The sequence below is a fragment of the Calonectris borealis genome, chromosome 14, assembly GCF_964195595.1.
Source record: "Calonectris borealis chromosome 14, bCalBor7.hap1.2, whole genome shotgun sequence".
Classification (NCBI taxonomy): Eukaryota; Metazoa; Chordata; class Aves; order Procellariiformes; family Procellariidae; genus Calonectris; species Calonectris borealis.
In genome coordinates, this window is record NC_134325.1 from 20,581,744 (window position 1) to 20,607,721 (window position 25,978).

The 25,978-nt window shown below is 44.8% G+C and overlaps 1 protein-coding gene across 3 annotated transcripts; it reads left to right on the plus strand.

Moving 5' to 3' along the window:
* The first annotated feature begins 246 nt into the window (after window positions 1–246).
* Window positions 247–25,124, plus strand: DEAF1 (DEAF1 transcription factor). Of its 3 annotated transcripts, none has more exons than XM_075163618.1 (13): window positions 247–930; window positions 1,936–2,033; window positions 2,437–2,566; window positions 3,417–3,563; window positions 4,391–4,530; window positions 5,250–5,315; window positions 6,287–6,413; window positions 8,241–8,369; window positions 9,151–9,279; window positions 13,829–14,079; window positions 21,379–21,444; window positions 22,729–22,818; window positions 24,421–25,124. In XM_075163618.1, the coding sequence occupies exons 1-13, from the start codon at window positions 627–629 to the stop codon at window positions 24,523–24,525; spliced, it is 1,782 nt and encodes a 593-aa protein (XP_075019719.1). In that variant the 5' UTR covers window positions 247–626; the 3' UTR covers window positions 24,526–25,124. The 3 variants fall into 3 exon arrangements, with proteins under 3 accessions (XP_075019719.1, XP_075019720.1, XP_075019721.1); XM_075163620.1 differs by lacking the exon at window positions 247–930 and adding an exon at window positions 1,272–1,558; XM_075163619.1 differs by lacking the exons at window positions 21,379–21,444; window positions 22,729–22,818; window positions 24,421–25,124 and adding an exon at window positions 14,974–15,109.
* Window positions 25,125–25,978: the final 854 nt, after the last annotated feature.

Consider the following 25,978-nt stretch of genomic DNA (forward strand, 5'->3'; position numbering starts at 1 on the left):
GATTCGGGCACTGCCCGTTCGGGCGTCTCCGTTCGGGCCGGCGAAGGGGAATTCGGGCGCGATCGGAGAGGACTCGGCACAGCTCGGCTTTCCTCGCGCCCGCCTCACCCGCCTTCGGGCGGGATCGGAAAAGACTCGAGCGAGCTCGGGATTCTTCGACCCTCTGGGCCGGACCGCTCGGGGACTCGGCCCTGTTCGGGCGGGCTCGGCTTCCCCCACCCGATCTGTCAGGTATCGCTTCGGGCCGGGCTTCTACGGACTCGGCCGGGCTCGGCTGCGTCCTGCCTTGGGATTGGCCAGCCGGCAGGAAACGCGGGCCCCGCTCGGGAGCCATCGATCGCCATCGGACGAGGCCTGGAAAGACTCGGCACACTTCGGGCACCATCGGAAGCAGTTCGGAAGCGCTCGATTCCGCCCGGGGAACACGTTCGGAACCGCTCGGGCGAGCTCGGCACCGCTCGGCCGCCCGCCGAAGAGCGCTCGAGTGACCTCGGAAGACCGGGCCCCCCCACCTCGCGGCCCCCTCCCCCCCGCGGGACCCTCCTCAGCGGCCTTCGGGGGGGGAGCGGCGGGCGTTGGGGCCCGCTCGGGCGGGCTCGGCTCCCCCCGCCCGCCGGCCGCCTCGGATGGAGGACGCCGACTCGGCGGCGAAGCAGCTGGGCTTAGCGGAGGCGGCGGCAGTGGCGGCGGCGGCCGCGGTGGCGGCGGCGGCGGCTGCGGCGGCCACGGAAGGACCCGAGCAGCAGCAGCAGCAGCCGCCGCAAGCGGCGGCCTCGGAGTCGGAGGCGGAGCCCGAGGAGGAGGAGGAGGAGGAGGAGGAGGCGGCGGCGCAGGTGACGGCGGTGACGGTGATGGCGGCAGATGCCGAGCACATCGAGATGGGAGCCGAGCCCCTGCCGAGCGCCGACGAGGCCGCCGCCGCCTTCGCAGGTCAGGGCGGGCGGAGTGCGCATGCGCAGCTCCCCTCAGCCCCGTCGCCTCAGCCCCGGCAGCGGCGCGGTCCCGCCCCGGCCGCTCTGCCCGTAGTGCCTGCCGCCTGCCCCCTCGGCCCCCGCAGCCGCCTCTGCCGCTCGGGTTTGCCGGGCTGGAGCCGGCAGCCCCGGCCCTTGGCCCCCGGGCCCTCTCCCTGCAGCGCTCCCGCCTGTCCGGCGTACAAATGCAGTCGTTTACCTCAGAGGGTGCCGTGGAGAAAGGGCAGGTCCGAGCTGACGCTTGGGTCACTCCCACACTCCTACAAAATGACACGCTCCTCACTTTCACACTACATAACGTAAAGTAAAATGAGCAAGAGCTGCCTTTGTGCATCGAAAATTACTGTGACCCTGTGTCCCGTTAACAAAGTGCCCTGAAACGTGCAGAGTTTTGAAGGCAAGCTGATACGCAGAAAATTTCAGAGCCCGTCATACCTAGATGGGTATCTCCATGTGAGCTTCAGTGTTGTTTTTTCACCATGTGTCGTACTGAAAAACTGCTTTAAGCTAGGCAGTCAAATACGCTATACATCATAGAAACATTTGGCTGTAAGTTTGGACACTTTTTAACTGGACCAAGCGTACAGGTAATGGCACCCTAGAAATTAATATATGGCAGAGGGAGAGTCAGTTTATCTTGATGTTTGCCAGTGACCCCTCTTTCAATAAAAAGCATCACAGTTTGTTTTTTTTTTAGTACGGATGCAATATTCATTTTTCCCTTAGTTCATCACATGCTGATAACTACTGTTATGGTCTCAAAGAGATTTGAGTATGTTCAGCCCAAAGCTTAATAAAAACCAGAATTATTGTGTTTATAACAACTTAAAGGTGTCATGAAAAATAAAATTAGTTTTGAATAGGAAGGAAGGAGGCGATGCAATTATATTTTTTGATGTTTAGCTGTTTATCAGGCTCTCTGGATGCAGCAGAATATTAACTTCATGTCTGTTTTACATTTCAGAAGTCACCACAGTGACAGTAGCCAACGTTGGTGCCTCTGCAGACAATGTTTTCACTACATCTGTGGCAAATGCAGCTTCAATTTCAGGACATGTGTTGGTAAGTCCATCCTTTTGTTTGGGGGCCTTAGCAAAGTCCCATGTACTTTCTTAGTGTAGATGAAGAGCTTGCTTTGTGTTCGAGCTGTAGTAAGGTCAAAGATACGTTTTCAGTGCAGTATACAGGCTTTAAGCCACAAAACCATTAGCTGGGGGACATACAGTTTTTTCTTTATCACTTGGAGAGGTTTTTTTACCTTTCCACCCCCATATACTCATTCTGTAATGGAACTGATGACCTGGAAGATGTAACCTTTGAATTTGGTTGGCTGAAATCTCAAAAACTAACCTAATAACTGCCATACTGATTGGTGTTTTAGGGTACCTTTGAGAAGATTTGAGGGAATACTGAAATACATCGGTATTTTAACTCTATCAATTTAAACTCTTTATTTCTTCTATAGTCTGGGAGAACGGCCCTCCAAATTGGGGACAGCTTGAATACTGAAAAAGCCACTCTCATAGTGGTTCACACAGACGGCAGCATTGTAGAAACCACAGGGTTGAAGGGGCCATCAGCACCTCTCACACCAGGTATAAGGCAATCTGTTTTTGAAGTGTCATTCTCCCGGAGGGGTTGCTTTTTCTCCACTTGAATTGTGTTGCTAGGATTAAAAAACATTATGTGCATAATATTATGCAGTTGCCTTATAAGGATCATTTGTCCCCTCTTCACGTGGTACTTGTATTTCTTGGGAGTAGAAGAATACTTACTTTTTTTGGTTTTTTTTCCCTGTCAGAAATATATTTCATTTTCTTATTCTTTGCCCTAACCCTTGCAAATAAGCTTCTTGAAAAATCTTGCCTTGCTGCTGGGCTGTGTCATGCCTTTCTACACCCATCCCACCCCCAAAAGCAGATGGATCATTCTAATATCGATATTAAAAATATGAGTCTCCTAGTTCTGCACGTTTTTAAAGGGACTTGAATACAGTTTTGTCTCCATTCAGGCCTCTTGCTGATTTTAAGTGTTGCAATACCTGATGTCTTTATTGCTAAGGTTTTTGTTGACGGCTGCTTGGCAGTTTCCTTTCTGCCCACAAGATGGCAAGGCAAACCTTCAGCGCTCTGAAACGCGTCACAGGATCGGCCTCTGGGAAGGGGAAGATCCAGCCAGCTGCTTACACCACTCCAGGTTACAACTTCAGCGTTTAATGCGCTGTTAGAGCGTCTTTCCTAAGATGCAGTTTGGTTTATTTTCAGTCATTTTCAGAACGTTCAAGCTGAATTTTTTGTGGTGCACCGTGTAACTCACGTTGCTGTGGAGAGGTGTCAGCTGCTTCAGTTAACTGCTTGCCACTGTTGCCCCAGCCAAGCTGAGAGTGTGAAGGTATAGCCAGTGTGCTTTTTGGTTGCTGTCACCTTTCTTTTCTTTTTTCCAAAGGACCACAATCTCCTCCTACCCCTTTAACATCTGTCCAAGAGAAAACTGGAACCAAGTATAACTGGGACCCGTCTGTGTATGAGAACGAGCTCCCGGTGAGGTGCCGGAATATCAGTGGCATTCTGTATAAAAACAGACTCGGCTCAGGTAACAATGACCTTCTTGGGTGAGGAAGTGTGATGGCTCCTTCCTCATTCGGTGCACTCTTCTTTTAATCAGGCTACTTTTAAGGGCCGATCGTGAGGAAAAAAAAAGACAGTTTCCTAGCCAGCCTAGTCCCTTTCGATATTATTGATCTCTTCTATTTTGCTTTTTCTTCAGAGGCTTTTAAACTTCTTTCTTAAATCTGTGAAGATACAGGCTGCTGTGCAGTGAGTCTCTCTGGTAATAGGTTGACTCCTCTAACGTTCTTTTTGTCTCAGAAGTAGACCCATGTTTCTACAAAGCTCTAAGAATCCCTGCTGGAACAGAAAATAGAGAGCTTGTCTCCTAATGGGACTCTTAGCTGCCTTAGCCCCTCCTCTTCTCTTTTATCTCTGTGGGAAAGCTGAAGAACCAGCAGCAGAAACTGTTGGCAAGCCTGACTGCACAGCACAGCGCTTGCTTCATGGATAGTTTTCTTCACGACCAGAAGGATTAGAAATTTAAGTGCAAATCAAGGAAGGGCTTAAATTCATGGTGTTTATTCAAGAAAGACTTATCCTTCTTGTGGATGAGTAATTTTTTCTAGCCTTTTGATGCATTAGTGAGGCCCAAAGTTGGAGCTCTCTAAACATGCACAGTCCCTGTCACAGCCAAAATAATAAATGAGCATGGTTATCCTGGAGTGATGAGAAGTAGCAGATGGGCATATTTGGTGATTGCTATAGATTAACTGCTATTTTGCCCAGCGATTTCAGTATTTACTTCTTTAGGAAAGTGGCAAAATGATTCTTAACCTTTACTAACAATTTCTTTCTTCTGTTTTATTTCAGGAGGCCGTGGGAGGTGCATTAAGCAAGGGGACAACTGGTACAGCCCCACTGAATTTGAAGCTATGGCAGGACGAGCCAGCAGCAAAGACTGGAAGAGGAGCATCCGCTATGCTGGGAGGCCACTGCAGTGCCTTATTCACGTAAGGTTAAGTTTGCTTCCTCCTCTCGGCTGGAAGGGGCAGGTGGAGCCTGGGCAGAGTCTGTCCAGCGCTGCAGTCCAAGCTGTGTGCTGCCTCTGCAGAGTTATGTGTGATGGTGCCGTGGGGCACCTCGGAAGCAACATTTTGATTTGGTTGAGAATCAGTGATGTGAGAGGAATTTTTCTAGATGTGTTTTCAAAGAGCACAATACAAATCTTGCTTGTACTTGAAAAGGGGTTACAGTTTATGCAGGGTGAAGTCCAGCCTTGAGCTGTATTGCAGAAATTGAGAAGTCAGCTCTCACCCATGATACTGTAATTCAGTAACCTGATCTGCTTAATTCTGTTCGCCTGACAAACATGTTCTTCACTTGCACCATTTATTATTACCTTGGTCCTTTATTTCCTGCAGTGTCCAGGAGTCTCATGGAGAATTTGTCATTGCCATTAGGTTGACAGTTGATTTCTGCTTGGGCAGAAACAAATTCACATATCCTTGCCTTTTGATTTGAAAATTGTTTGTTCTTCCTTCACTCTCCTCCTATCCACTCACCCCATCGCTATGATGTAGAGGAGCTGGCCTCTCTGTTACGGTGTAGGGTCCCTAGGAGGGAATGGGTGCGTCTCTCTGGGAGCTGTCTGGATCTTTTAGCAGAATACGGTCATGCTCTCGGTGGTTTTGGTGATGCTAATGCTGAACTAGTAATCTTCTAATTTCAGGATGGGATTTTGAATCCTCACGCTGCCTCTTGTACTTGTGCTGCTTGCTGCGACGACATGACTCTGGTGAGTTGTAGGTTTTACATCCATTAGTTTAAAAACAATTAATCAGTCAAGCTGCTACAGCAAGCAGGTCATGAGCATCCTAGAAATGTTCACAAGTACTGTGGTTGCAGCGTGCTTTGTCCATGCTTCATAAAGAAAGGAGATAAGGAGATAGGAACTGCTAGCGCTGTTGCGTAGCAGCCTCAGTAAAACTGGATAATAGTTATTGCTTTTTTCTTCTTTTTTTTTTTTCTTTTCTAAATAATGTATTTATGTAAAATAAATACATCCCCCCTTTTAGGGATGTCAAAACTATTTTGGGAATCACAAAACTATTTGTGATTTTTGACTCAAATTTCACAATTTTTTGAGTTGGAAAAATGTTTTTATAAGGAATTAATGTAATGTTGGATCTATATTTTCATATTAAACTGGGTTTTTTGGTTGATTAGTTGGTTGGGTTTGGGTTTGTTTTGGATTTGTTTCGGGTTTGGTTTTTTGTTTGTTTGTTTGTTTGTTTCAAAAATTAGGTTAAAGTCCTGAAAGCAGAAGTCTTTAGCTTGACTTGAAGTAGTGTTCTGCATTTCTTTTCTGCTATGAACTGGATGATTTGCTTATTTCCTAGACCTGAAACTAACTGCTTCCTGGCTTATCCTCACACTTGTTCTCTTTTCTTCCACCACCTCGGCCAGCAGGCAATTATTTGCCCAGTTCTGCTCCTTAAATAATAGCGGGAAGAGGCTGAATCTGTGCCTCTTCAGCTAGAGGGAGCTTGGTGTAGCTTGTTTTTCACAGAGTTCTTTTGGCTTGGAGAAGTAGGAGTTTTTTGATCATTTGTTGCAAGCCACGCATCTTCCATGGGAATACGTGCTGCTTGACCTTAGCTGCATCTAGAAAGATGAGAAGTAAACCCAAAGTCCCCAAAGAAGTGCCTCAGCTAATGCCTTTTCCTTTTTTCTTTTTCTTTTTTTTTTTTTTTGTGTTTTGCCTAGAGTGGCCCCGTACGACTCTTTGTACCATATAAAAGGCGGAAAAAAGAAAATGAAATGCCTGCAACTCCAGCGAAGAAGGATTGCCCCAAAAACATCACTCTGCTTCCTGCCACAGCTGCTACTACATGTAGGTTCTTTGGTAAAAATTGCTTCCCTTTTTTGATGAAGAATTGCCACGCTAGATATTTTATGTCTATCAGTGGCCCCTTGGAACTAGCCAACTGAGAAAAATGTCTTATTTTTTGCCACTTCTTTTTCATTGGATAGTTTTATTGGCTTGGTGTCTTTAGCTAATTTCACTTCCTATTTTGTAGAAACTAGCACAGTGTTGCCCCATTGGGACTGCAAGTCAAATAGGAAAAAGTGCAACTCTAGACCTCCAGGAGACTCGGTTTTAAGCATCTTAACATCCTTTTGCAGTGAGCAGTAGGTTTCACATTTTGTTGTGAGAGAGGTCTGGATTGTATTTCCCTCCTCTACCTGCTCTGTCAGCGCAGGGGGAGTTGTGGAGTCCTGGCCTTGATCCGTAGTGGGTTTCAGGTAGGTTTTTCGCAAGTGGCAAGTGAGAAATTTCCTCTTGTTGAGGAAAATTAGGTTGAGGGGAAGGCTGGCCCTCTCTGCTCTGCCGGAAATCCCCATTCCATCCCCTGAGCTTCGTTTTTGTCCTTTAGAATCTGGTGGGGGCTATGGAGTAAGATTTGTGCTATTTCTTGAAATACGTAGAAAAATAGGCTCCAAGCAGCTGGAATGAATTCCATAGCCTGAAAGTCATTAACGGAAGAGGCAGAAGGTGACGCTTTCATCTGCAAATTCCTCTCTAACATTCAGGACACGCTTTGTTACTTACTGTTTTTGATTGTCAAGCCATCTGTGTGGGAACAGAAATTAATTTGCAGGCTCATACAGCTCACACGTTCCCAGTCACATTCATGTGTCCTCCTGCTCTCATCACACTAGCATCATCTGGATGGTAACATTACAGAGTGAATTGAGGAGGAAGCAACAGAAATCCAAAAAAGAACAGCCAAAAGTAAGGTTAGATTACCAGCAGCAGCAGGAAGAGAAATACGCAAGGATTCTACAGAGTTTTGGGGTTTTTTTAATCGCCCAAAGAGGTTTAATCTGTATTGGTTCATTAATGTGAGGTGCTGTGAGGTTGCACGTTTGCTCATGCTGGCATTTGGAGAGAGGGGGACTGCTTGTTTTGGTAGTAGCCACATATTTCACCAGGCATGAATCTGTAGCCTCAATGTCTTAAATTTGAATTATTGTTTGTGAAAAGATGCTTCTGGCTGAGCAGTGTGCCACAGAATCAGCCCATTACTAAGTAATGGTGCCAGATTAATTAATCCTGTTTAAAAAGGGTTTTAAACATTTTGGAGCCACTCAGCTATATTCATCCAAAAGGATTCTTTGACTTGTTCCTTGCATTGGCCAAGCATATTATATCACTCTGTGTAGATAGACAGCTAAAATTGTCCAGCTAACCGAACTGTCATAGAATTAGTTGTAATCCACAGGTTTTTTATGTCACTTTAAGTGGTAAGATCCACTCTTGCTAAAGTTGTAACGAATCAGAATCAGCCAGAAGCTGATGGGTTTTGTGGCCCCACTGGATCTTTCCGGTAGGTGTTAAGTTTTTGCTCATATAATAATTGAAAAGGCGGTGATTTGGGAGACAGTATGTTGTAAGTGAACATTCTGGCCTCATACACCCAGAGAATAAACAGAGGCCTGCAGGAGGCCTGCAGTGCCTTCAGAAGCCAAATGGGGCTTTTAGTCCCATTTGCAATTGTATTGGTCATAGGTGTGATCCAAACTTGGGTTATCACAGGCCATTTACTGATCTGTGAGTTCTCTGACTGTGGATGATTCATAACAGGGATATCAACAGCTAAACAACCGAGGCCTCCGCGCTGAGTGTTAATTATGAAAGTACTTCTAATATTTCCAGTCACCGTGACTCCTTCTGGACAGATCACTACCTCCGGTGCTCTGACATTTGACCGTGCATCGACAGTGGAAGCCACAGCAATTATCTCGGAAAGTCCGTCCCAGGGTGATGTTTTCACTGGAGCTGCTGGTAAGAGTTCAGGTGTACGTCTGCTAGACATCGTGAGAAGGAGAAAAAAGGGTTTGGACGCTCACTGCTATAGGAAGAAGCATTTTGAATGCTGCACAAAGGGTTTATTTCTCAAGAGCTTACAGAGAGACTATCCGTAACCTGCTGGCCTTCCTTTGAAATGATTTCAGCAGCTTGAAATCTTACCAGTTGCACAAAAGACCTTAAAAGTTTTGTCCAGATGTTGCAGCTGTTAACGTACACCTCTGCTGATTTCTAGGGGTATATGGTCATCTCTGTCCTTTTTTTCACTCCTGCTTTGTCCTAAAATACTACTAAAAAAAAAGAAAACTAGCTGAGTGTTGAGATTAAGTGAAAAATACTGAATAAATGCTGAAAAATGCCAGAATAAATAAAAAAAAATATAAATACATGACATATATTTTGGTTCTTTCAGTTTGATTCATACACAGGGTTGTGAGCTCTGCTGAGGGAACTATCCTGCTCTGAGAACCATAGTTTGGAGTCCTGTGATTATTGTAAATATATAAGTGTGCGGGAGGGAAGCTAGCAGTAACCTTTGCCTTTAAAAGTGAAAGCAGAGAGAGATGAAATCACTACAAGGTTGCCTTGCTTGTTAACTGTGTAAAATCATGCTGCTGTTTCTCATTTGCAGCCCTTGGAATTATCATAGAGTGTAGGAACTTGTATAGAATGTAAAAAAAATATGGGTGAAAGAAGCATAAGAAATGCGTGACAGCTGTGCTACACAGTGATTCATAATGCCGTTGTTCCTTTGCAGTTCAAGATACCAATGTCCAGCAGCCTTGCCGGGTCAATCACCCAGAACCTCACTATCCAAGTTACCAGGACAACTGTCAGATTTCACCTTTTCCTGAAGCTGCACTGCCAACATCTCATCCCAAAATTGGTATGTTTTATGTCCGTCATGTGAGACACAGTTAGCAGTGCTTGAATGTACTCTCTAATCTTCTTTCTCAGCAAAGGTAAAGACTGAGGCAGAAAAACAAATTTTGCTCTGTTTTGCTTACGAGTTTTGCAGTTACTAAGATTTGGACAAGCAGATTTTCCACTCTGTGGAAAGTTTTTCACTCTGTTATTGAGAACTTTGATTTGTTGGTTTCTACCAGAGGAGGCTGTTGTGATCCTGCTTCCTAAATCATCTTGCAGTCCCCTGCCTTTCCTAAGGCTTTTGTTTCAAGGCTTTTGTCACCACTTGGGCACTGTGGCTAAACATTTATTTAGTGTTTGATCTGAGGAGACCATGCCTTTTAAAATTACGTCACAGAAGCTTTTCTAAAAATTCTCACATCTCTCTATGAATCCACTGATACCTGCTGGAGGCAGTTTTGGGCAGGTTTGGTGTGCTGCTCTCGCATCCGATGTCAGTTTTCCATCCCTTAACACTGGCGTTTGTGCTGGAATGCAAGGTGCTGGTTAACAAGCGCAGTGGGATCCTGCCCTGCTGTGGTCAAATAGACTCGAGTGAAAAAAGAAGACAACAGTATGAAAAATGACAAATGCAAATCAGCCCTTTAGTGTTTGATAGGATGGATTAAACTGATTATCAAATATCTCTTCAAATGTAATTATATATGTAAACTTAATGACCTTTCATGTGTAGAGCTGACTGATAAATTAAGTGAACCACAATGCTATTTGAGTGTTGCCTGTACTGATATAAACTGGAAGTGTTGAAGAATCTGGAATTGCAGCTTGGAGTGTTGTTCTTGCTTTTTGTGTTTTTATCGAGCCTGGACAAGAGATACAGCAGGGAATAGTCTGCCACTGGCTGGCTGATGGATTAGGCGATTTATAGGCCTTTTACTTCTCTAATTTCTATGATTCTGTAAAGTTACTCTGATACTTAATGATCTTGCCAATGCAAAGGAACTGTAAGGCAGATTTTGATGCCTCTTACTGTTCTCTCAGATATCAAGAACAGATCATGTAAACGTGTAGTATTCCTTTGTGCAGTCTGAAGTCTTTCTTTTTTAAAGCCTGTGTTCTCCCCTCTGATTGACCTTTTATTTACTTACTTGGAGCAGCACAGTGTGTTCCTTCTCTGTCCAGAAAGAAATTTTGTTGTTGGTTTTAAGTCTTAGTCAGATCTTGATGTTACTAATTAAACATTAATATTTTTTCACCAGTGAATACTTTCTCTTGACTGATATACCTATGCCAAAATGAGGAATCGGAAGTAATTCCTGTTAGATAAGTTATCAAATGCCATGCCGGGATAAATATTGTGCTGGAAATGTAGCAGTGGGAAAGGCTCTTCTGCAAACAGCTGCTGATAAAAGACCGGTTTCTCTCTTACTCATATCTAAGTGCAAATAATCATGTGCAAATTGATTAAAATTACTATTTTAATTAAGGGCCGCTGAGCGTAAAATGTCCATTTACCTGTATAGTGAATTTGCAATGCTGTCTGTCAGAAAAGGTCACATTTAACACACAGTGACCTGCAGTACCGTGGGTTTTGAGACTTGTTCTCTCTCTTCATATTTGTGCAGGATTCTTTCAGCTTTTGCTGCTTGCATGAAAAACTACCAGATATGACTTGAAAAGGGTTAAAGTGTTAACACTTAAATTAGTTGCTGTCTTGGAAGATATTGAGTGTTCAGTGCAGTCTTGCAAGAAGTCTTGCTTGTCTGCAGATGCTTCACTAAGGAGAGGTTCACTGTGAGTGGAACTACTGGAGTTTCAGCCTTGTACAGGAAGGTGTGTTGGCCTGTTGCTGTTCAGGACAGTATTTACAGCTGAATTTTTTCAGGACAGTATTCACGGTTTAATTTTAAGTACCATTTGAAGTGTAGTAAAGAGGATTTTTTCCTGAATGGGGGGGGTCTGCTGTTCTATGTTTTTAACTAGGTTGTGCCGTTTGCTATTCTGTGTCCCTATCCTTCAGTCAGAGAGGTTGGAGGCTTCTTTCTGCCTTTCTTTTTGGAGCCACCTTAGACAGACCAGCGTGCCAATATCTGTAATGACATCCAAAACGGATTGCGATGGGAGACTGATAATGAAGTATATGAGAATAAAGTGCCTTTCAGACACTTCAGCCTCTATGTTTTGTTCACGAATTTCCGGCTTAGTAAATTTCTTAATTCTGGTTTCAAGGCAGAGAATCTGGCTGCAATAATGACCCGTTTTAATGAAAACAGTGGTCAGTACCCAGCAGTGGCACCTGTGCTGCCTGCAGCTGTCTGGGGGGCACTCCCTTGTGACGCTGCAGATGCTCAAGGACATTGTCAGTGCGTTACCGTCGGTAGCATCAGCAGTGCGGGAGCTGGGAGACAAGCTGCCTGGCAGAGGCGGTAGAGGAGTTACAAGTAATGCCTCTAAAAGAAAAGCAGACACTGGCAGGACGCGAACAGGATTTAAATGGCTCAGCGCTTCTGAAGTTATATTCCCGGCTGTGTTCGACATTTCTCTGAGGACCATAGCATCCATCAGTTGGACCGGTCCTGCGTTTTTTACATGAACTTGTCACTCACTATTTAAAAATCAAGGAAGCTAATTGGCTTTTGGTGCCTGGAATACTAACAGCTCTTCCCTTGAGAACGCGGAACAATCCAGGAAGGAATGTGGTTTCTCAGCTTGCAGTACTTACTGCTTTTTCTGTGTGCTGAATCGTTCTGAAACTTCTGCCTAAAGATGTGAGGAAAAATCCTGAAATAGACTATTAGTAGATTTTGGGGTAATAAGACTGCACAGCCCCAAAGTCGGTGGTGCCCTCTTTTTTCTAGTAAACAACTTAGTGAGGAATTTAGAGGTCAGCTGTTGGTAGATGTGAATATCCTGGACTTAATTTTATGGCAGATGGCGAGTATTTATTGCTGGAGTTAGAGTTAAATTTTGGAAAAGTAGGGCCAAAAAAGCCAGATGACATTTGTTCCTGGAAATGTTGCCTTGAGGTGAGCTTACACTGTTGTTGTATTGTTGGGTTCCTGGATCTAGATTTAATTTCCTCACACTGTGGTCTCCCAGTGTATATGCAAACCTAGGGTTGTGAAAAAGTAGCTGTTTTAGTGACACAATAACTGCTGTATTTTTGAAACATTTGCAAAGGTAAGGCTAAGACAGACATTGTTGGTCTTCTAGGACTTTAATTTTCTAACACAGCCTTTGGGAAAGGGAGGACTGCAGAGCCCTGGTAATTGAGGGGGTTGGAGGTAAGTACAAGGCAAGTCTGATTAGGTTACCAGGATAGGAGTTTAGCTTTGTTCTGGTGGGTTCCTACAAACTGCAGTTATGTTAAGGTTATGGTTAGGATATGAAAAAGTAAAGGCTGCAACACCACAATAATTGTTTGGTTTGGGTTTTTTTCCTTCTTTTAATGTCCTTGCACTATGTTTAGAAGTATTGCTGGGCTTCTGTGCTTTCGTATTTAGTTTCATACCTGTGGCATTCTAGTTTATACAAGAGTGAAGTTAGTTGTAGTTAGGATTCTGGAGGAAAGGGCTGTAGACAAGAAATTGCTTTCCTGAAAACTGTCCAACACAGTGAATGTAAAGCAAATGTCAGGAGATGTTAGTGTCTGAAGCTAAAACTTCCCTCTGGACTGTACACATTCACTCTCACCTTTGGGATTAGGCAAGGAGACATTTCAGAGCTGCAATGGGCATTGCTGTTCAGAATACCCAGGATATTTGAAACAGATACATATAGCTATGAATACCTTTTATTAAAATTTTTAGTGTTTTGGTGTGGTATGTGTATTTTTATGCCCATAAGTTTGTTTTATGGTAGGATGCAGGATGAAGGGGTCCAAAGAAATTACAATAGTTGAGGGTTTTTTTAAAGGGCTTCCCAACCAGTGGTTTTGGAAAGTGCATGTTTGTAATACATGTGATTTTGAGGTGATGATAACTGTCTTGCTTTCATTCCATTCCTGGGCCAGGGTTGTGGTTAAGAACAGAATTCAGGAAGTGTAGGGGAGTGTGGTGTGGATCGGTGCCTATTTTTTGTAGTGTTGCAACCTGAGAATTGACATCTCTATAGTGACATCAGAATATTTCAGAAAACTTGATGTTTTGGGTCACTGAATGGCTTATTATAACCTTACTTAGTGATAGTTAAGGAAAACATTAGGTGGAACATTGTGATGATAGTGGTGGAGGAGTCCCAGGGATGCTGCCTTCACTGCTTAATTGTGCTGGAAGGTGTTAATTCCTTCCCAGAGTAAAGAATAGGATTGGGAATACATGTTCTTCTGTCCTCTGGGTTTGAGAGTGCCCCAAAGACTTGTTCTGCACAGACCAATTCTGTGCACTTTGGGTCACAAAAGGCAGGTCTGTTCAGCAAAAACTTAGCTGGATTGCAAATTTTTGCAGACCATATTTTTGAAAAAAGCAACCAAACAACACAACAAAAAAAATCCCCAACAACCCCCCCCCACTTTATGGAAATGAAATGCCCTAATTCTATATATTTTCTTTTTCTTTCTTTATATTCAGTGTTAACCTCACTCCCTGCCCTGGCGGTGCCCCCCACGACCCCCACCAAAGCCATATCCCCTTCGGTGGTGAATGGGCTGGAAGTGACGGAGCAGCGGAGCTGGCTGTACTTGGAAGAGATGGTCAATTCATTGCTCAACACCGCCCAGCAGCTGAAGACTCTCATTGAACAGGCCAAACAGGCCAGCTCCTCCTTCCGCGAGGCTGCTGTCACGCAAGCAAAAATTCAAGCTGATGTGGAGAGGAAAGAGGTAATTATGCCAGAGGAGGTGAGAAGACTCAGCCAAGGGCATCTCTTTGGCTGAGTGATGAACAGACTTGTACCTTACTGGCTGTAACAGTGGTAGCCGTTAGAAATTGTTTCTCAATGTCTTGAGAGCAGCATGACCAAGAGAAATCTTTCTAAGTTATTTGTATCATGGGGAAAGGAATAGAGTGCTCTGAGATTCCAAGAGCTGTGTGTAGCAGGCTAGTAATACAAACTGTTTGGTGTTACGAGTCCTGAGCTGTCCCATCAGCCATCCTTAAATTTATGAGACGTGGGCACTGAATCCTGGTATAGGAAAGATGGTGAGTGTTCAGCCATGCAGGGGCTGCTCTATGTCAAGCGGGGCTATCAAAGAGGCTTTCAATGGCCCGAAGAGGCAGAGGGATAAGAAGAACAGCAAGCTGTAGAGTTTATGGGGAAGATAAGCAGTAAAATTTAGAGGTGTCTTGCTGAGCATTGGGCAAGCAAAGCTGATCTCGCATGAGTCCTGTGGTAAGGCTGCAAGGCCGGCTGGCATTACAGGAGTATTGGCTCGTACCCAGTGGCCCTTCTCTCCTCTGTAAGGGATTATCTACAAGGACTGCCCTGTTCGCCCTGCTTTTCTTCTCTTTAATTGATGCATGGTAGGGACCCTGGATTCTTCTTAACACCAGCTCATGCATGCACCCTGAATCTGGCTCCATGCACTGCTGAACGCGTTCCCCTTCTCCCCCAGATCCACAGCTGCTGGTGTGGACTTGAGGGAGAGAGGTGGGGGGCAATGTGCTGTGAAACTGGTGTCATTGTCGGTAGCTGATGAACTCCCTTCCTGTACACCACACTATCTGCTGTTGCCATCGGCGTTATTGCTAACGTCAGCTTTCCACTGAATTCATAGGCACGAGTGTGCAGCAAGAGACCTTGAAGAAATGTGTGTGGGAAGACTTTGCTGAGAACTGAGAACCCCTATGACAGTCCTTGCAGCGTCTTTGATATTCTTTGCCACGTTGTCTCTGCTAAACTCTTCTGTACGCTGCATCCTTGATGTGCAGGTGTGTGATATGTTGAGAGTCTAATTCTTCCCTGCCTTCTGCCTGGGCAGAATGGGTATTCGTGCTGCTGTCCAGGTTTGGGCCGTCTGCTGCTAAAAAGCTGTGTAGAGCGTGGAATACCGAAAAACTGGAAGCTTTGACACAGTTTAGAGATTAACATCTGACTTTGTTTAATTTCGCTCTCTGCTCTTTCTCGAGTTTATCTGCTGTCTTCCCTTCTGTTTATCCTTACAGTGGTCTCTGGAACGGTGGTTCAGAGTCCATTCCCCTCACCCTCTGATCCAAAACACTCATTTCAGTGTATTTCTAGTTTCTTCTTGCCCCGGGAATGGGAGTTAAAATCACTCCTGTGTATTGATTAAAGTGCTGACTTTACAAGGCAAGGATGAGCACATGTTTGTTTCCAGAGGAAGTCCCTTTCCCAGGAACTATTGAATGCCCGATTATACAACCTGTGTGTCTTACCATTCTCATTGTGTAATGGGTACCTCAACAGTTTTGTATTTTGATAAAGACACTTGCTCATGGTGGGTTTTTTTTAATAGTCAAATAACAATTCTCGAGCTTGTGGCTGTGTGCTAGCTTCTGGAACCATCTGGAGGATATTGCAAGTAGCTATTTCTGAATTCCTTCTAGTGAATTCCATATTTGGGAAAAACTCTGGATTTCTGGGTACAGGGTTAGCATTGGAAGTAATTACAATAAATGTCAAATAATGGGCTGTCTGCTTTTGTGTTGGTCAAAGGTGCTTTTCTGATTTCATGAATGTTTCCCTCATTTGTAACGCAAGTCTCTCCCAAGCTGAGTATGTGTGTGGTCAAACTGCTTTTTTTGATAAGTTAAGGTATATGAGAGGGAGGAAGAGGTGTCTTCCTACCTTGGTTGTTGTTGATTTTTTCTGGACCAATTTAATACAAAGGAGATAGGTGCTTTATCACTACTTTGTTACACTGACAGAACTTCCAAGGGCTAACAAACGGGGGGAACCTTCTCACCACCTCCTCCGCTTGCATGAGCGGAGACGGTGAACGCAGCGGTGTGGGTGCTTCTCTGTAGGAGAGCCACCAGTCTGCAGGATTTCTGTGCAGCAGTACGTTCCTCGGTATTTAGAAGTGAAAGATGGTGACATTATATCCGAGCTGCAGGGCAAAGGCACAACAGATTAAAGTGTAATAGAGCTGTAGACTCAGCTCTTCCTGGAAGAGTGACTTAATATGTAGCAGGATTAAAGAAATCTGTTAGGAGCAGGCTGGTTCCCTACTGGATACGCAAACTTCATTGCCATGACTGTAAATAATACGTATCTTTAGTTTTCACAGCGGTGCAGAGCTATTCTCCCAGTTCAGTGTCTCAGCTCCTGAGGATGTTGAGTTCAAGCACCTTTGATCTTGCAGCTGTCCATATCCCTGACCATATCCCTCTGTCATCCCTGCGAAAGAGGGAGATGGCCTCTGCCTTCCGACCAAAGAGCAAGTCAGCGTGCTTGGGACAGCACTGTCTTTACCTGCCCTTCAGAGGAAGCGGCCCCAAGTTTAAGCAGAGTAGAGAAGTGGCAAGAACAGCAAACACGTAGGAAAACTTACTTGTGTGCTAGTTTTGTTTCAGTCTTCCTAGAGAGCAATAAATTAAGCATTAAGAATTTTTAATCACAGCTTCTATGCTTTGTTGTATATTGCAAATCATTTACTATATTGTGTTTCACTTATAATACTTATTATTTAATGAGCTTTGGAGTTCATTAAATATCACAAATGAGCCAGTCTGCTCCCATATAGCAGCGGTTTGGTTGACTTGGCTTTAAATACCAGAAGTTGTACTCTATACTGAGCAGTGGTAAGTGCTTGTGGGACTTGCAGAGCTCTGAACTGGGAAAGGCAGGTTTTTGCTCTGAGTTTTCTTTGAGCAGGGGAGGTGTCTGTGCTGCCTGTACGCTTATGTTCTTAACTGTGAAGTCAAAGAGCGGACATCACTGTTTCATTCTGGTCACGCTTGCGAATGATATTATCCAGGACGATTCAAAGCAGTCTTAGGAGTACATTATTCCCCTCGTTTATATCGTTTTGAAGGTGGAAATGCCAACATCAGAGAGGAACTGTGGCAGGAAGGGGATCTGCTAAATGTAGCAGGGGAAAACCATAAAAAATTATAAGTGCAGTATAAATTAGAAGCATCTACAGTCACGCTTCTTCCTTAAGATGGCATGTGTAATCTGAATTTTGCAGGAAGATTGGATCCCTAATTGCAGTTCCAAACACATGGTGATACCTGGATACAGAGTCCTCAAAAGCAAAGGGGGGCTGAACTGGGAAGTGCTGAGCGTTTAAGCATCAGGCTGTACAGCAGTGGAATATAAATGCCTGTTTTCATAGGCAATTACAGAAAATATGGAAAAATACACTTGCTTTCCACTCTTCTCTCATGTGTGACATGAGGGTTTTTTCACTCTGCCTCCCTGCTATATGATTACAGCCATATAATGCCCTGTGTCAGGGTCTGGTGCTGTCCTTAGCTGTTCTGAAGAAACTATCGGTCAGATTCCAAGTGCTGGAGCTAAAGGCTTCACCAACATAGTTTTGTAATTTGGAGGTCCTTGCATGCACTCTGTTGCTGTCTTTGTCCTTTTTAATTTCTCTAAACTTGTTTAAGGATCGTGGTTTGCTGGGCAAATTTCAAGACTGAGGATCTCTTCCAAATTTTGTTTCCATCTTTGCCACAAGTTATTTAGATGCCCCTGGGTAAGTCCTTGGCCTCTCTGGGCCTCAGAGCCTGCTCTTTAATATAAGGATAACACTTCCTTCACAGGGGGCTTGCATACCAGTTTGCAAAGTGGTAGGATCTCTGGGTAAAAGACTGTGTAAAAAAGCCTCAACTTTATAAGTCCTAGAAATAAGGACAATTTGTAAACCCAAAATCTACAATTCCCGCATTTATGAGAAATATCTCTTTTGCAATAATTTATTTTGAAACAAAATTGTTCTAAAATCTAAGTGGTTCAAAATATCTTTCCTGTTTTGAACGCTGTTGCAGAATCTCATGTGCCTGTTGATGATGAGAACTCCTTAATTAATAAGCAGAGCCCTCACAGAGTTAGTTCCAGACATGAAGCTGACTGTTTAAGAAACACTGATGGCCATAAGCCTTGTGCTTTCCCTGTATAAACAAGAGGCGCATATGCAGCTGGTGCTCAGCCTGCGTATGGCCTTATGTTGGCAGACACCAAACATAAGTTGCCTTTGTGTTGCCTAGAAGTCCTGGGGAATGACATTCTGAAAGAAAAGCAAACATAAACTCCCCAGCTCAGTGTTTATAAAATGCGTCATGCTTATTGCAAATTACGAAAATATCAAAATATTTATAAGCTTTTTCTGAATTACAGCATTTTGCGTGGGATTCATTAAATACAACTGCTCTGTCAGAACTTCATGCAGTGTTAAGAGAAAGTTCTCCACGTCATTATTAATTAGCTTGTGACTGAGCGTATCTGATCCTTTGGTTACTATCTGAATGTTGGGTTTACTGCATTTTTTGATTTAGGGAAGAACATTTAGGAAGAGAGTGAGTGTGGCAACAAAGACTCAGTGTCTCTTACAAGAGATATTTGACAACCTGCAGGACTGGCCCAAAAGGAATGGGTTAAAGACAGTACTTTACACAGAGCTCTGTGTAGTTTTTGGCAATGTAATTTTTTTAAGCGTGCATTAAGCCATCATTTATATTGGATAAACTTTAGGAGGGGGAGAATACATGAATTCACCAAATTCTGTGTTAGAAGACATTGCTGGAAGATAATAAAGATATTCAGGAAATGTGTTAAACAGTTTTTCTGTATAAATTTAAAAGAATCTGTGTCGAAATCTGGCAAGTGTTTTAACTGAAATAGCCCTTTTCTTGTAATGCAGTGATGCCTTTGGAGCTCAGCCCATTTGAAAACAAGGTGGAAGATTAAATCAGCTAACAACAGCTGGATCATCTGAATTCTTTTTTAGAAAGATTAAAACAATTCAGGGCTAGAGAGTATGAAATTAACCTAAAAAGGGTCGGCCATTTAAGAAATGTAGCTCTAGTAAGCAAATAATGGTTTGTATACTCCAAAGCAGTGAAAACAGTTGAGCATTGGAGGTTATCGGTTTTCTGGAGTCGGTTTTGTGAGAGGTCTGGATGTGTCTGGCTGGATCCTCCCTCTTATCACACCTTTTCCTTCTCCGTAGTTTCTGAATGGCTGAATTCTTCACACCATGGGCTGTGCAGAACCAGAGGACTCGCTATGCGGATAGATAAAAAGGAGACAGAAGGGGCTTAAACGTGTGGTTTCTGTCAGCAGGCTTCAGGGGCTGAGAGCAGAGGTGGAGGAGCTGCTGTGGCTCAGACGAGGACAGAGGTGGCTGGACTTCCTCTTGACGTCCTTCTCATTGGCAGTCTCCCTGGAGAACAGGATTAGCCACGATTGTAGAGGATGAAGTGGAGACTAGTGGTGGGGAGGGCTTTAATTCTGGAGCTGTGGCACTTTTGCAGAACTGGAATTCAGCTTGTTCAGGCCTGGCACTGTCTCTGCATGGGCTGTTGCAGAGGGGACGGTACTGGCTGAGATTATGTGTGCAAAGGTTTTCAAGCTGGGTTGAAATGCCAGCTCACCGCATGCTTTGGTATCTGTATTTCCACTTTCTTCACTAAAAAGTTTAGAAGCATTACGCAGTTTTCCTAGGCCAGTACTCTTAACGTGGGTCATTTGTCTTCACTTAACAGTGGGAAACTCGTTTTAACCTTTCCTGAAGAATCCACAGTTTCCTGCCAGCCCAGTTCTCTGCCTATGTGCAGGGTGGCAGAGGGCAGAGGCTGCGGCACGAAGCGTTGAGTCCCAGCTTCTCCACGGCCGGTGCTCACTGACATTAATGATTCTCTCAAGAATCAAGGTCATTTTCTTCCTGAGACATAGGAGGGTTGGGAGGCCACATCTCAAGCTTGCCGGTGTATTCCCTGTCTTCACAAGAATACTTACAGCTTGGACACAATTTTGGTTTTCAAAATAGTAATTTTGAAATTTCCATACACGTGATGCACACTTTGCCTACACAGTACTGGAAGCATTGGGGATGCAGTGTCCTGTCTTGCTAATTAGCCTGGTCTTGCCTAATTGTCAAATAATGGCAGAACCCAATCACACCCCTTGCAGCATACAGCAAGAGGTTTCCCTGCTGCCTCCTCCATCTCCCTAGAGTTTTTTAATTTGAATTTGTGTCATGGTAATATAAAGGTTTTGAAGGTTGTGATTTCACAGGAGAATAAACACTGTGATATCAGGTCATAGAGAACTTGTAAATTAAGCCTTTAATCTCCTTATATGTTGGGTTGTAGTCACTCCTGGATAAACCTGCTTTGCCTGAAGGTGGGGGTTAAGGTTTTTTCTTACTTTTAACTGTTCCAAATAAATGTAAATCAGAGTTAGCACATAATCAAATCGGGATCAGTTTTGAATTCCTTTGTTTTAGGATTCCTGTCTCTCAGCAGCGTTGGCTGCCGAGCATGGCAAGGCAATATGTGGAGCAGCACCTGGTTGGACTTGAACTGGTTTGGAGTAAATCTGCAACACACCCGAAGCGCGCGTTAAAAGTCACCTCCAGAGGACTGCTAAATTCAAAAACTGTTTGAAAGCCCTTTTATGCTTTTATTAAAAGGAGGAATAATGGTGGTGGTTGCTGCTGTTTCTAAAGTCTTGAGTGTGTTAATTTTGTCTGTTTTTTTTCCCTAATCCATTCTATTGGGCTATGCCATCCCTTCAGACTCTTTTGCCTGTTAGTGGATTAGGATCACTGGACTTGACCCAAAATTTGGCCCAAGAAGATGGCACTTGGCCCTGTTACCTTGGCATTTTCCTCGTGTTTCCTTTGCTAACTTCTTCGGTTCTTGTGTGGGGGGTGCAGTTCCCTTGTGGCAATTAAGCCACCTGTTTTAAGAAGGAGTGCTTGGCTGGATGGAGTGGGGAGAGTGGGGTTTGAGTAAATGCTGTACTTAACCGGCAGTTTGTCACCTCAGGCCGTTTTCTCACAGGCTTCTTCATCTGTCTCCACATAAGGTTGTAGTGTCCCTCTCTTAGAAGGGAGGAGTGAGGTTCCCTTCTGGCCTCTTGCAGCTGCAATTTTGGGCTTGCCAGGAGCAAGCTCAGTGTCAGGACCCTCCATACAGAGCACCCTTTTCAACCCCTCACATCATGCTCTGGCTGTGAAATGACAGGTCTGGTGTATTTTTCCTTGCAGCAATATCAGAACCAGTTATTTCAACAAACAGAAGATGTGGATGGGAAAACAGAAATCATCATCAAGGTAAGCTGGGGATGTCTTGTATTTTATTTTGTTCTTTGTCTTGTTCCATTTAAAGATACCCCTTTTTTGGGGGCCTGAATCCCCGGCTGTACATCAGGAATACAAATATAGCTCAGTCACACCAACTATTAATTGTAGGTACGTGGATAAGATGTGAGCAGATGGTGTGATGAACTCGGTGTTAATCAGGGCACTGGTTGTTAGGTTGGTTGTGCTCAAAAGGGAGAAGGATTTGGTGGAACTAAAGACGCCTGCGATACTTTCACAGCCCAGAAACGCTTCCTGTCACGGCCTCACACTGCTGCTCTGACGTGCTAATGATTTGTCAGTAATTTAATGAGTTGGAAACAGAATGCTCTGTGAAGTGCTTATTTTTGTGGTAGTTCAATGATATTTCCACCTAAATATGCAGGTTATGTTAATTGATGTCACTGATATAAGATTAAAGCGATAGACACAAAAACATCCTTTAAAAACGAGGTGTGATTTTTCATCCGTGTATCCTAACTCACCTTACTTCTAGGTTTAAGTCCTTGCTCCTGTTATAGCCTTCTTGATTTTACTCCTGCGTCTTCTGTTTCCCTGTTGGGACACTGCTTATGTAGTCGCGCTGCTGACTGGCAACAGAACAAGCCTGCTCAGCCCGTAGGAGCCGATCCCTTTTTCCTCTCAAAAACCAGGGAAAGATTAAACTGAAGGGACCCATCCTTATGCCTGCTCTTGTTGTCCTTTCTCAGACCCTCTCTCATACTTACGCAGGATTATAAATCAAACAAAACCACCAACCAAATCTGCCTTTAAAACTTTAAATTTGAGATAATTGGGCATCGCTTGGGCATCGATGGCCTGTGCTGTTTGGAACACACCTGCCCTTGGTTAAGACTGACTCCTGCTGAAGCCTGCAGTAACCTGGCTGTGGTTGATAAGAGGCACGACCTGCGTGGAGGGAGGCATCTCTGTGGTATTGTGGACAGATTTCCGTCACCACTCAGTACCTCACCCATGGTTTTGAAGGGCTTCTTGCCCACCAGGAAGGAAAACAGAGGTGCATTTAATTTTCCGAAGGGATCCCTGCTAACATGGTGAGGAGAGTGGGGCTCTGAAAGTGTTTCCAGAAGCCACTGGGCCTGTTTGTTTTGTGTTCATGTGTTGGGGATATATTGGGAAACGGGGGCTTTACCACTGCTTCTGCATCGCGTCATATTACAGCACCTGTATTACACTTCGGTGATCTCCCTGTTGTTGTTGTCTCTGACGTGGTCACCTTGCTGTCCATTTTCACAGCAGTCCTGTGTCAACTGCGGTCGTGAGGCAACGAATGAGTGCACAGGATGCCATAAAGTCAACTACTGCTCCACTTTCTGCCAGCGGAAGGTATGAGCTTGTTTGTGAGTTGCAGAGTCAGTTGTCTAGAGAGGGCTGTGTGACCCTGGGGAGAGCCAGAGGACTCTGCCTGCTACCTGATGGGCGTAAGCACGGCGAGAGGAACGGGCAGCAGAACTTGCCGTGTCATACAGGCGGCCAGAGCACAAGCCTTGCCCGGGCCAGCAGCCCCAGCATCCCCGACCCACCCTGCCGGGTGGACCTCAAGCCAGGCTGCAGTGATGGGGCAGCTCTGCGGGTCAGGGTCAGGGTCTGGATCAAGTGGGTAGGGAAGGTACCAAGATTTGCACACGCCTTCTCAAAGGTGATCTAAAAATCAGAGTGACACCAGAAATGAGGGCATGGGCACCGTGTGAGCTGTGGGGACCAGTTAGCTGAGAGCACTTCTACAACGCTTCCCTGCTGCTTCCTGCTAAGCTGAACGCTCCTCCGTATCTGTGCTCCTGCTGTGTCACTGAGGACATAGTTCTTTTATTCTTTACATTATTTGTGATGCTACAGATGATGCAGCGGGACAAACCATAAGATTTTGAACATGGGAAGTGGAAACAGGTATGAGGAAGTACGGTGGAGGAAACCACTGTGCTTCATATTTTGCACAGGTTCCTTAAAAAGACCCTTGGCACCCTGCGTTAGAGGAGAGGATAATTTAGTTTGGCCAAGGTTACAGTTCTGCAGGCTGTCCAAGCTTCAGTTGTCATCAGCTGAGGCCAGGTGTATTGAGTAGCTGAAGAATTTTGACTCTTCCCTTTTGTCTGTAACAAAGCGTAATGGTGGCCAAGTTCCCTGTCTGCATAGCAGAAAGATTAAAAATTCCAAAGAATGAACAAATGCTGCTTGCAGCAAACTTACGCAGTCTACCTGCCGCCTGCCCAGGCATCTCACGGACAGTAATGCCACCCTGTTGTCCTCTCAGTACAAGGTGCACTGGGAAATGGCACCGAGTAGTCACCTTTTGTTCCCCTCCTAGACAGCTTGTCACTTCTAAGGGGACGTCAGCCCATGCCTGTAGCTGGTGCTGTGCACTGTAATAGGGTGGGAGAGTTTGAAGTGCTTGTTGGTAACTGAATCCTTGAGATTCCCCCGGTATTTGTGATCTGTGATGTGCAGCCTCTGAGCTGAGCAAGCTAGAGGAGTATTTTGTTAGTTCAGACTAGAAGTTAAAGTCAGTCAGTCTTGGGAGGAATGTATTCCTCTCCTTTGCCATATCTGAACTAAGACCCCTTGTATGGCGCTGTCCTTCAGGAGTGCTAGCTCGTAGTGAGCTATCTTTCAGGAGAGGGTTTAAGTAAAGGTTCTACTGTTTTAGTAAAATTTTCCATGACCTAACTGACGTTGATGTCCTGGATTGGTTTTTGGGTTGAGAAGCCAGCATTCTGCTTAGTTTGTGTCCACCTGTAGCATTGACCCAGTGTGTGGTTCCTTTCCTATCCGTCGTTAGTCTTGTTTGGCCGAGCACTAGAGATCTGCTGTAGCCCGTCTGTGCTGGAGAAAGCGCTTCTCAAAGAGGGCTTCTCTTGGGGCCCGGTGTGCTTTTGCACTTTCCAAGGGCCCTTTCTCTTCATGGCCTTCCCATCTGCTCTTCCCTCGCAGGACTGGAAGGACCACCAGCATATCTGCGGCCAGTCGGCCACGGTGACGGTGCAAGCCGACGAGGTGCACGTCACGGACAGCGTAATGGAGAAAGTCACCGTCTGAGCACACCTACCTCTTTAACCGTTCATGAACAACGTGGTGCGGCCGGCTGGATCGGCAACCCGGCGTGAACGGTCTGTCCTTTACAAACCACACTCTTCCCTCTAGCAAACTCCTTTTTGAAAGACTTTTTGATACTGTGATAGCATTTCCCTACTCCCTATTCTCTTCCAAAACTTTGAATAATAGAGAGACTGTGAAAACCTCATCTGGAAGAAACAAACCCCACCTAACTGCAGCCTAGCAGCTGGGAGCCACCTTCGGCTTAAGGAAGCTTCGACTTTGCCAGACTGGAACCTCCACCATGTGGATTACAGCAATCTCATCATCTCTCTTGAGATGGATCTAAAGTAGGTGCTGCAATGAGATTTGCCAGTGTTTCCCTCTCCCTGTGCCTCCCTACCTCGTTTGAAAAAAGAAACGAACCTTCATTTGGTTTATTTAATTGCCTTGAAAAAGTCAGTACAAGTTCTTAGTTTGCCATCGGAAGGACTTTTTTTTCCTGTGTTCCCTCTGTGCTGGGCAAATTTGGAACACATTGGAGCTTCTGCACTTGAATATAAGTGAAAAATAATGTTGTTAAATAAAATGCGGTGAAAGCATGAGTGTGCCCAGCGGTACCGTTTAATTCCCACGGGAGCACTTTAACGTACTGATAAACGCAGCAAGTGGCTGTCGGGAGTTGGTGCAGCGGCAACGCAGCTGCGGTTGCACGCGCGCGCCTTTACTCTCCGTCTCCGCCGGAGGCCGGCTGGGACGCGGTTTGTTCAGCAGGGGAAGTGCGGCCTCATCGTGTGGCGCGCCTCGGCTGCAGCTCGTAGTGGCCGTCTGGCCAAAATCAGATCTGATCAAACCCAAAGTAAGAGTACATTAATAGAGTCCTGTCCTGTCATTGCCACTTAGTAGCTACTAATTAAAGAAGTGGTGAGCATTAGGAAGTTATTTGCTTCGTTCAATGCAACAAAATCATTTAATTATTAATGTACTTTTTAAATAATTTAGGCTAATCAGACGTCTTTATTCGTGTTTGAAGATTAATGCCCCAGGCTGGAGGAGTCTCAGTAGACACGCACACCTCTCTGGTGGGTTTTTTAGCCTCGGGCATAACAGCTGGGGGAGGTTACTTGTCCTGCCTGGTTATTCACTCCAATTTAGTGTTGGTAGGGAAGGATTGTTGTTTAGCTTACACTCCAAGAGGGGTCACCTCTCAGTCACAGTGACCCAACCCAGCATCATACACGCTGTCAAAAGGAGAAAATTCTATCCAGAGTTGCAGGAAAGTAACAATAGAGAAAAACATGATGGAAAATACTGAAGTCTTACACTAGCGGTTTCCGACAAGTCCATTCCTTCCTCTGTGAAAGTTAAAGGTCTTGTTTCTTTACACTCCTTGTGTTACAAGGAGCTGGAAGCTGGTTTGTCATCTCTTTCAGCATTTGCCGCGCTGCCGAGATCT